Below are 11,693 nucleotides of genomic sequence, written 5' to 3' on the forward strand. Positions count from 1 at the left end.
CCCATGTGATCTCGTTTGGACGGTAAACCTGTTGGTACAGTTAAACGCAGCACATGAATCTTTATTCTCCGCTTTGACCTATCCAATATGGCGGCGAGGATGACGTATGATTCTACGTGGAAGGCGGCGTCTTTAATGGTCCGGAATAAATTGAATGCTACACGTTGATGGATTAATTTGCTCTTCTATGCCCTTTTTGAGGAATGTATTGTAGGACTTAAACCATCATCTGAAGAGGTGAGATCGCTCCTTTTTTTCCCTATTTTTGCTGGCGGGATTGACTCTGCCCTAAGGGCTATTCTCTCTCTCTCTCTCTCTCTCTCTCTCACTTTGCACCATTACACAATAAATATTCACAGTGAAAATATTTTGTAAGCGCGTTTCATGAACCAAGTTATAGGATTTGTTGACAACTCGCATCGAGTTCGTTACACTTCTACCCGGCGTGAAGCACTCACAGTCATGTGGTTGTGACGTCATCGTAAACAAATCCGTTCTACTCATCCAGACGACTTCACAACGGCAACGTTGCCAGATCTTTCCACTCTGGAACCCGTTCTCAAAAAGATTGCGTTTTGGGCACCCAAAACGCCGGTGCCGTGTGGACGCCAGGCCTAAACGATAAGCAATTGTATCGGAGTCACCTGAATCCATTGCCGTGTGGACAGGGCCTAAGACTGTACGGTGTTACCCTAATAACAAGCCATGGGTAACACAAGAAGTCAAAGCTGTCCTCAACAGGAAGAAGGCCGCCTTCAGGAGCAGGGATAGGGAGGCAATGAAAGCAGCACAGCAGGAGGTAAAACGCTGCATGAGGGAAGCTAAGGACAGCTACAGGAGAAAGGTGGAGCGGAAGCTGAGGGAGGTCTGGGAAGGTGTGAAAACCATCACAGGCCACAATACAAAGACCAGAGTCGTTAAGGGGACAGTGGAGAGGGCGAATGAGTTGAATGACTTTTTCAATCGGTTCAACCAGCCCACGTCCCCCCCACCCTCTCCCTCACTGCAGCCATCTCTCCTTCTTCCCTCAACACAACTCCCCCCAGTCATCACAGCAGCCCCCTCCTCCCCCTCCTCCCCCACCTCAACACAGATTCCTCCATGCATTACTGCAGACCAGGTCAGAGGCCAACTGAGGTGGGGTTTACATTAGACCGTATCAGCGGATCATCAGATTAACGTTTTTAAAACGATTAGTGTGCACACAGCAACACCAATACACGATTCGCGTGCACACAGCAACACCAATACACGGATACGCTCGGCTCCGCAGGCATCCTGCGCTCCAAATCACTCCGCCCTGAACAGCGAGTGCCCTCTGGAGGGTGCGCACTCCGGCCCTGCGCAGCTCACAGAGCGCGCGAGTGAAGTGCACAAGCAGTGATTCGTGACTGAGCCGCTGTGTGTGTGATCCCAGCGCATATCACTTACCACTTGCAAGTGGAAGGATGGCAAGCCTAAAGACAATCATAACTACACAATGGGCAGTATTTGCATCAGTATTTGCAGTATTTTCATACTTTTATACTCTTTAATGAAAGGTGATACAAGGCGGAAGTCCGCGCCGTTTTTCAGCAGTCGCGTCACATGACCAACGCCAGCGAATCAGGAAGGTGGATGTCACAGTGACGTTGTCCAATGACGACGCCAGCTAGAGCTCAGTACAGCGTATCCGCGTATTCTCAATGTTTACACAGCACCGGACCAGACACGATCTAGATTGAATACGTGGACCCTGGCGGATTCCCGTTTCCCGGCGTTTCCAGGCGTTTTAATGTAAACGGACAGTGCATCCGCGAAGAAAACGAGACAGATACGGTCTAATGTAAACTTGGCCTGAGGAAGCTTCACCCCAGGAAAGCAGCAGGCCCGGACAAGGTGTGTCCCCGACTACTGAAGACCTGTGCTGCTGAACTGGGTGAACCACTCCAACGCATCTTCAACCTCAGCCTGCAGCTGGGGAGAGTGCCAACCCTCTGGAAGACATCATGTATCGTTCCAGTTCCCAAAAAGAATCGGCCCAGCGAACTGAACGACTTCCGACCGGTGGCACTCACTTCACATCTGATGAAGACGTTGGAGCAGCTCTTCCTCAGCCTCCTCAGACCCCAGGTACAACACGCCCAGGACTGTCTGCAGTTTGTGTACCGGACAGGTGTCGGTGTGGAAGACGCCATCCTCTACCTGCTACACTGAGCCCACTCACATCTGGATAAGGGAAATGGCACAGTGAGGATCCTCTTCTTGGACTTCTCGAGTGCCTTCAACACCATCCAGCCCCTATTGCTTCAGGACAAACTGAACAGGATGTGAGTGGACCCCTGCCTGGTCACCTGGACCTCCAGCTACCTCACTGACAGGCCGCAGTACGTCAGGCTGAAGGACATCACGTCTGACACTGTGATTAGCAGAACTGGCGCACCCCAGGGCACGGTGCTGGCCCCTCTTCTCTTCACTCTGTACACCGCGGACTTCTGCTACTGTACAACTCGGAGCTGTGTCACATTCAGAAGTTTGCCGATGACACAGCCATCGTTGGGTGTATCAGTGACGACAGAGAGGAGGAGTATAGGAGCCTGGTGAGGGACTTTGCTGTGTGGTGCAACAGGAACCATCTGCATCTCAACACCTCGAAGACCAAGGAGCTGGTCATTGACTTTGGGAGGTCCAGACCAAGGTCACGACCAGTTCTGATCGAGGGAGTCGAGGTGGAGGTTGTGGATTCCTACAAGTACCTCGGGCTGTGGCTGGACAGCAAGCTGGACTGGACTTGCAACACCAAACACTTATACAGGAAGGGACAGAGCAGGCTATACTTCCTTAGGAAGCTGCGGTCCTTTAACATCTGCAGGAAACTCCTGTGGATGTTCTATCAGTCTGTGGTCGCCAGTGTCCTGTTTTACACCGTGGTGTGCTGCGGGGGCAGCACATCCAAGAAGGGCAGATCCAGGCTGGACAAACTGATCAGGCGGGCCGGCTCTGTAGTCGGCATGAAACTGGACTCTCTGGTGACGGTGGCAGAGAAGAGCTCTATGGACAAACTATTGAACATCATGGACGATGCCAGTCACCCTCTGCACACTGTCATCAGCAACCAGAGGAGCCTGTTCAGTGACAGAATGCTCCTTCCCAAGTGCAGGACGAACAGACTCAAAAACTCCTTTGTCCCTCACGCCATCAGACTGTACAACTCCTCTCTGGGGGGGAGGAGGGGTAACAGGAGGACAGAGGATGGGAAGGAGCAGTAGCCTAGCCTAACAATAAGCAATACCGGACAATGTGCAATATAATGTGCAATATAAAGTGCAATATCTCTCCTGCCACCACCCCCCTTCCCCCCCTTATTCTTTTTATATTTGTATATGTAAATAATTTATTTTAATTTATCTAGAAGTTTTCTCTATTTTCTTTGTTTATCTGTAATGATGCTGCTGGAATCTTAATTTCCCTGAGGGAACCCGCCCAAAGGGATCAATAAAGTTTTATCTAATCTAATCTAACCTAATCTAAATGTAGTTTTTTTTTTTTCCTGCCATGGAAGTGCACTTGTATACCGAGGAGGAAGCAATTTGCATTACAGCCGTGAATGAGGATTCAAAATGGCGGCTCGGCTCGGTTTTCCCTTTCGGGCGGCCTCGTTTTCTGTTAGAATTTGGTAAAGAAAAAAATAAATATATGTTATTTACCAGCTGGGAGGTCCGTATGGTGAAATACCGTGACCTCGGCCTTGAATACTGACCTCGGCCCAAAGGGCCTCGGTCAGTACTTTCAAGACCTCAGTCACGGTATTTCACGATACGGCCCTCCCAGCTGGTAAAGAACATATACGTATACTTCATATAACGTAGTATCACACAAGTCTTAGACAAAATCCATTTAACCCTTGTAGCTGTCAAAAATTAACTTTAATGCAGATAACCATTAAAAACCCAGTTCAGGCAACAGTCTTATTTTTTTACAAGCTGATCATGGCTGAATTTCTCTCTTAAATGAGTAACTTTTTTTTTGTTTTTTGTTTTTCCAGAGAATTATCAAATGCACAGAATGTGGTTAGCTAGAATTCATGCTAATGGATTGAGGATATTTACTTTCAGTCTATAATATGGTTAGCGGGGTGGTTATTGATAATAGTGAAAGTGAGCTAATTAGTTAATATCACAGCATACCACAGTGCAGATGAATGCTCAAATATGATTGGTCAGAAGATGTGCATTACTTTTGTATAACAGCACAGCTGGGAATGCAGTTCTGACTGTAACATGAGTAATAGGTTACTGTTAATGCACTTGTTCTCGTACATTATTGTTTCTGTAGTAGCAGCTCACTGGGATGTACAGCAGATGCTCCACATAGGACAAATGTTGTTTGTTTAAGAAAGTCAAATGTATAATCATTACATTACATGGCATTTAGCAGACGCTCTTATCCAGAGCGATGTACAAGTGCAAAAGTACTGAACTTCTAGACAAGAAAGTTCTAGTGCCAACTGAACAAGTGACAGCAGTATGTAGTGTAATATTCTGTTGAAGTACCAATACTCAAACAGCCAAGGAACCAAACCAACCATATGAGAACTCAAACGGCGAACCCCAGGCTAGACAGGACACAGCCTGGGTTGGTCAAGACCGAAACACAGTTATACAGTGGGCAGGGAAGCAGGGGAGAGGTAGAATGGTGGAAAAGGGAGAAAAAAAGAGTGAGGCTGATGAGGGAATGATTATCATGGTAATAACATAAGTAAGTACAGGAACTAACTTGTCTCTCAGACATTCCACAGCATTAATCGTTGGCAAAATGCTATGGTATAAGTGGAATAACACACTTAAGATCACATTGTTATATGAGAATAATAACAGCATGTATTATTTCCCCCCCGAAGGCATTATTTTTGTATAACAGCACAGTCTGTTGTGTATTATTCCTTCCAGATAATTGAAAAAGGAAAAAAGGAGACAATTTTTTTTCCTTCTTCCCATGATCTTCAGGAAATTGCATTAATCGTTGGCAAAATGCTATGGTATAAGTGGACCTCTTACTCATGTTACAGTCATGTTACAGTCAGAACTGCATTCCCAGCTGTTATAGAAAAGTAATGACTTCAGGGGGAAAATGATCATTGGCAACAAAAGACTGAGAGACAAGTTAGAGTATTAATACTTCAACAGAATATCCCAGTGAGATGGTGCAAATTTCTGTTGATCATGTGACTTGTGCAATACAGTATTCCAAATATTTCATAGGGGTCAATATGATCAGGTAACAAGATTGAGTCATAAGCTATCATGGATGAATGAAAGAAAAAAATAGTATGATTTATTAAGTATTTTATTATCCCCCGCCCAAATGAAGTTTGGCGGGGGATATAGAAATGGGTTCCGTCCAGCTGTCTGTCCGGTCAGGTTACGTTTCCGCGCCATATCTTTAAAACTACTGAAGATATCTTCATGATACTTTGTATACATATCAAGCAACATGTCAACTGGTGCCTTTTGCAATTTTTGATTTGTGAAAAAAAAAAGTATTTTTCAAATTTTTACATAAAAAATAGGTTTTGACTTCGTTTCTAAGAGCAATGTTCATTTCCGGAGCTTATATCCAAAACTATTCATGATACGGGTTTGAAACTTGGTATACATGTTAACAAGGTGATGTAGATGTGCCTTTTCATACTAAGAAATTTGAGAAATTTTAATTTTCCATGTTTCCATGGAAATAATTTCAGACTTAGTCTCTCAGGTTAGTCTTAGGGGTAGGTTTTGTTTCTGGAGCAGAACTTGAAAACTATGAGCGGTACGGTCTTGAAAGTTGGTATACAGTATGTGTTGATGAAGTAATGTAGATGTGCCTTTTGATACAAATAAATGTGAGAAATTTTTATTTTTAGCTCACCTGGACCAAAGGTCCGGTGGGTTTATGCCATGGGCTGCTGAGGTCAGTGTACAGAGGTCGGGTTGGTTTCCTGCAGCAGAACTTGAAAAATGTGACAAGTAATATCTTGAAACTTGGTATATAGTTGGTATATAGGGCGGGGGATATAGAGGACTCTGTCTTCTTGTTGAATATATTTGAAGGTATACTGTAATGTAGAAAAATGCTGTCGATTTATTATTTTACATTATCTGAAATATGCACATACTGTATGTTATATGTGAATGGACATAATACACACACACACACACACCTTTTACTTTACATACACACGGTATTTGTACATATAATATTAGTCGAACACAAATGGCACCCATTCATCAAAGCACACCAACAGAAGAAAAGAACTGATTTTTGAATTGCATGTCTTCCAGAAGAGGGTGAGCAGGACTTTCTCGAGCACATCAGAGGACTCGTTAACCATTCAGAGCTGCAGCTCTGTGGAGCAAGAGACAAAGCAGGAGAAGGACGAAGGCGAACAGTCCGCCATCCCCAGAAAGAATTCTCTCTCCAGAATGGACTCCAAACAGAAAGGCCGAAACCTCAACACCTTCAATCCTTTCGCTCCTAAAGCCGTGAGCGCAGAGGGCCAGAAACAGATCCCCAACCGCCTCCTCCAGCTCACCAAGCCAAAAGAGAAGAAAGACAAGAAGAAGAAGAAAAACAAGAGCAAGCCCACTCAGGAAGCAGGTAACATTGTTAATGCAATAAATGACTGGTTTAAAAACAATCCAGACTGACGGCATAAATCTCCTGGTTAACCCGTGTGTTCTGTTCGCCACATAATAATCAGTGTCCTTTTGACGCATGTCATCTGTTTACACATTACAGTAATAAAATGTCTAATCTTCATCTCATTCTTTATGGCGCATATACAGATGGAGGGAATGTGACAGCAACATAAAACATAGAAGCAGAAGAGACCTTTGTTCGAGGTTTCAAAGTTACACAAAAAAAAAGCCAATTACCCGATTAAACATTTATTTAAAAATACGCATAAATACTGCGGACATCCGGCTTCACACTTTTAATGAAATCATGTTACTTTCACAATGATCTATAATTATTTCTATAAATGTCATATTTATAAAGCATGATCACTGTTCTCGGGAATGATTCTTGTAAACATTTTATCGACACTCATAACACCTCATAATAGCTATGTGCTGTAAACAATTCCATGATAATCAAGTGGCAAAACAAGCACTACTATTCATTAATGTCATGTGGTGCCCTGAACAACCTTTATAACCAAGAATAATACTAATTATAAAGCAAATGTAATATTTACTAACAATTATAAAACATTATAAACATTTAAAATGGTATCACTGAGTGCTTCAAGTAAAGCGAATAATATGTTAAATTATTCCTCATTATGTTGTAAAACCTGAGATTGAGTTATATTTTTCCAGCTTAATACAAAACTACCGTATTTTTCGGACTATAAGTCGCACTTTTTTTCATGGTTCGGCTGGCCATGCGACTTATACTCCGGTGCGACGTATATATGTTTTTTTTTTTCACCGCGGAATAACTGGAGCTGATGCTGAGTCTGACGACAGCCACGCAGAAGAAGAGGAAACGGCGCTTCATCTGCCGCTGGAGTTGGCAGAGTTGTTCAGAAGCGACACCGAGGATGAGGAATTCAATGGATTTGCTGATTTGGAGTGAAATCATCAGCTTGATAAACTTGATTGACCTGTGTTTTATTATTAATGATAGGCCTATAGTTATTTAAATAAGTTATGTAGTGATTTTAGGCAGTGCTTAATTTGTGAAGTGGGAGGTCCCAGAACGCAGGAGGTGGGTGGGTCCGGCGACTCAAAAAAAAAAAAGGCGGGGGATGGTTTACTATAACTTTACGCACATGCGCTTATTGTGTGTGTAAAAAATAATAATAATAATAATAATAATAATAATAATAATAATATCAGACATTATGATCTTAGAAAACGCTTTAGTGACAAACAGTTACAGACAGTAATATGTCGTGATATTATATTATAAAATATTAATTTTTATTAGTCTATATATTAAATTATATATTACATTTATCTTCTAAAATAACAGACTGTACTCATCACAACCGGTTTATTTCACCATTGGAGATCAGATCACACAAGACATGAGTTAAATGACTCATTTTAAGGATTTAAGTAGGGGATTTAAAAGCAGTTGTTGTTTTTTTTTTTTTTTCACTAGACGGTTGTTTTTACTACCGTACCTGTCTTTGGAGATGATATACCTATAGCCTACTTGACCTCTGATTTGATGAAATAAAATTCGACAAAAATGAAGAATGACACTCCTCGATGATGACTACAGCTTTAATAACACAGATGAAAGAGCCATGGGGCGATAATAAGCCCTACCGGTAAAAATATTCTAAAAGCAAACTGATTAATGCATCAGTAATAGGCTACTAATATTAGTTATAATAATAATATAGGCTATTAGTAATAACGATAGTGATAGTATTAAAGATAGTAGTAGATATTTAAAATAATCAGACTAGGCTACTTACAGGGCAAAGGGCGCGTTATCACTGCTCAGCTGTTCGTTTATTAAATAAACAATGCAGTCGCGCAGTAACCACGCGCCGCTTATCAGATACAATCACAGATTCTATGGATAGAATAACCCTTCAAAAAAGTGCGACTTATAGTCCGGTGCGACGTATATATGTTTTTTTCGTCTTCATAATGCATTTTTTGGCTGATGCGACTTAAACTCCGGAGCGACGTATAGTCCGGAAAATACGGTACGTACAGACAGATGTTTCAAATCTTTCATGTAGAAGATACTAAAGCCACATCAGAAAAGTCTGTGTGTTTTTATCCTAAAACATCCAGAAAATCTCAAGGACACACGTACTGCACCTGTTTCACCTTGAAGGTACAGGAACCTAAGTGCTGTGTGTGGTGTGTGTGTCCCCGTCCTTGTTAGACTTGGAAGCAATCAGTAGTGACATTTTAATTCAAATCAAACACCATTCTGCACAGGTCTTTATTAGTTAGAAAGATTTTTTCAGTACGCCACATGGCATTATAATGAATATTATTGTATGACACAAGCTACTTCTGGTAAAATCGTGCACTCTGATTGGTTCCTTGGCAGGCTGGCTTTCAGTGTTGGAAAAAACAAACAAAACGACAAAAAAAAGATGAATTGGTAATCAAAAACGGGAAAAAGACAAACAAGAATCAAGTTATTCAAGAAATGAGCAACAAAGCGCATTCAGAAACCGCTAACCGCAAACAGAAATTCAGTTTTGAAACTGCTATTCGTTTATTCTGCATGCGTGACTCAACTATGTTACAAATATGACGTGACTGAAGGCAGTGTCATGCCTCATTATAATGAATGTCTATTTTAATCTTAGAAATAAAAAAGCCATATAGTAAACTGCTTATTAACCTTGGTCTTTATTGGAAAATATCAGACCTCGGGCTTTTTGTACAGGCTCGGTCCGTACTGTCAAGACCGCAGTCTGATATTTTCCCTTAAAGACCTGGCGCTCAGTTAATAAGTAGTTGGTAACACTTCCATTACAACAGGATTATTCTTATTATTCATCACACACTTTTGGCGCTTTATAAGACATTATGAGCTTCATGAGATAATCTGAAAATGCTTACAAAAAATCATTACCAAACTCCAAAGAGTTAGTTAGTAAGTGAAGCGCCGTTAGAACACGGGAGTTGGGATCCAAAGAATCCAACCGTGTTATGAGTGAATCGGTGTTATAACGGTATGGAAAATCTGGCATGGCTCGAGTAGAAAACATTCTATGAGCTTTATTTTTCGATAAATCAATCCCCTGATGAATATCCGATGAAGAAATTGCAAGAACTACGATCGTTTTTACCATGCTGATAACTTTTTTTTTTAATCCCCCACTGGCCGAAAGGCCCAAAGGGGGATTATGTCATGGCGATGTCCATCTGTCTGTCTGTCCCAGGAAGGGTACTCACCTTCTGAAATCAACTCCTCTCACAATTTTTGAAGGAATTTCACGAAACTTGACAAGATTCTTTATGTCAGTAATACGCATATTGCAATTTCATTCAATTCAGTCGCATTTTACCAGAGTTATGGCACAGTTTCCAGCATGGGATATTGTGCTCTCGGAGCACTCTTGTTTTAAATCGTTTACGGTCAGTGTAACAAATAATACGTACTAAAATATTTTGCTGCCTGTCACATCCGCGCACATCCGGCACATTTCAAATAATTTTGTGTTTAACTGGATAAATCAAATCAACCCAACCGCTAGTGAAATATAATGTATATATTTATTGGATTTTGTGACTTCCTGTATCTTTACATTGTACATATGCAGTGATTTGTTTTCCAGTTTAAATAAAGGGAATTTGATTGTTAGTAAAAAAGAATGATGAGTATCTCTCGGTTTAGCAACTGTTGAATCATTCTTATTGTTTTTACTGACTATAAAGGTCACTTCTGTCCTTTTCTCCAGAATCCCATCTGCTGCCACTGACAGAGCCTCCGCTGGATGGAGAGATTTTCTTCTGCTGATTTGGCCTTCGCTACCAATCAACTCATAACTCCCTCGTTCTCTAAGCTATCTGCACCGGCTGAATGTAACTCAGTGCAGGATGCCTGCCAAAGTGCCCGCGCTGCGTCCCTGGCACGCTCTGCCATGCTAATTGGGCTGAATTCGCCCTGAAATATTTCCATGTCCTGCATATGTGGTGCCGTACATGTGGGACATGTTTCTGTATGTGCAATTCACAGCGTGACACTCACCTCTGAGTGTTACACACTCAAACAGACTATATCTGTCTGACCTCGATATGCCTAACGCCCCAGAAATCTTCTTCTTTTTTTATTTTTTTTTATACTGGAAGGCAAAACATAAGAAGGGTTTTAAAAAAATATCTTCCTTTTATTATCCACCATAATGTTGATGAAACATGGTTCTACAATTATTTGAGAACTTGTCTCTGCGATTTTAATTCTATCAGGCACTTTATAGACCTCCACGAATACAGCGACAATCATCGGAGACAATATTGGCCCAAGACAGTCGATTAGAGAGATCCCTTATACAGTGGGTATCATGAAATATTTTATGCATACATTATGACGTATCACAATTTGTGATTCTAAATACTGTGGACATCCTGCTAGTATTCTAGATGTATTTCTAGAAAAAAAAAAGGCTAAAAAGAGTAAAACTGTAAATATTGTAGAAAACATAGAAATAAAATGACCTGCTGGACAGGGAGTGTGTGTGTGTGTGTGTGTGTGTGTGTGTGTGTGTGTGTGTGTGTGTGTGTGTGTGTGTGCACAGAAAATGCAACATCCAGTAAAAACTGCATTCACACCACTTGGGCACAGAGCCTGATAGTTGCCGCGACCACTTTCATTCATGTCTTTTTTTTTTTTCATAATACACCAAAATGTTCACCTGGATAGATTTCGGACAAATGTGTTGAACTGATCAGCTTTTGTAGTCTTTGACTGAATCCATTCTTTAAAAGTCCACTTTGTCTTGATGTGTGTGTCTCAAGCCCACTCAAGCTCTTCTTTTGTTTGTTTCAGCTAGCACTTGCTTGCACTGAATGACTCGACCCAGCAGGAGGCGACAGAGAGTATCGTGTTTATCATTAAGAATGGTCATGTACATATATCTAGGTTTATATGATGCTCAAATTGAACTCATCAGGAATTCGAATCGGAGAGAAAATAGTCCTTATACACAAAAAAGGGATACGATTTTTTTCCTTCATGGCCTT

The 11,693-nt window shown here is 41.6% G+C and overlaps 1 protein-coding gene across 5 annotated transcripts in view; it reads left to right on the forward strand.

Moving 5' to 3' along the window:
• Positions 1-11,252, forward strand: part of LOC132899294 (A-kinase anchor protein 13) — a 230,217-nt gene extending 218,965 nt beyond the window's left edge. For 4 of the 5 annotated variants that reach the window (XM_060941061.1, XM_060941060.1, XM_060941063.1 and 1 more), the window contains 2 exons: positions 6,303-6,618; positions 10,412-11,252. In XM_060941061.1, coding sequence (XP_060797044.1) covers positions 6,303-6,618; positions 10,412-10,470 — 375 coding nt within the window. In that variant the 3' untranslated portion in view covers positions 10,471-11,252. The remainder of the gene's footprint in view (positions 1-6,302; positions 6,619-10,411) is intronic. The other variant, XM_060941062.1, reaches the window with a different exon arrangement.
• Positions 11,253-11,693: the final 441 nt, after the last annotated feature.

This window comes from Neoarius graeffei, chromosome 15 (assembly GCF_027579695.1).
Source record: "Neoarius graeffei isolate fNeoGra1 chromosome 15, fNeoGra1.pri, whole genome shotgun sequence".
NCBI classification, from domain to species: domain Eukaryota; kingdom Metazoa; phylum Chordata; class Actinopteri; order Siluriformes; family Ariidae; genus Neoarius; species Neoarius graeffei.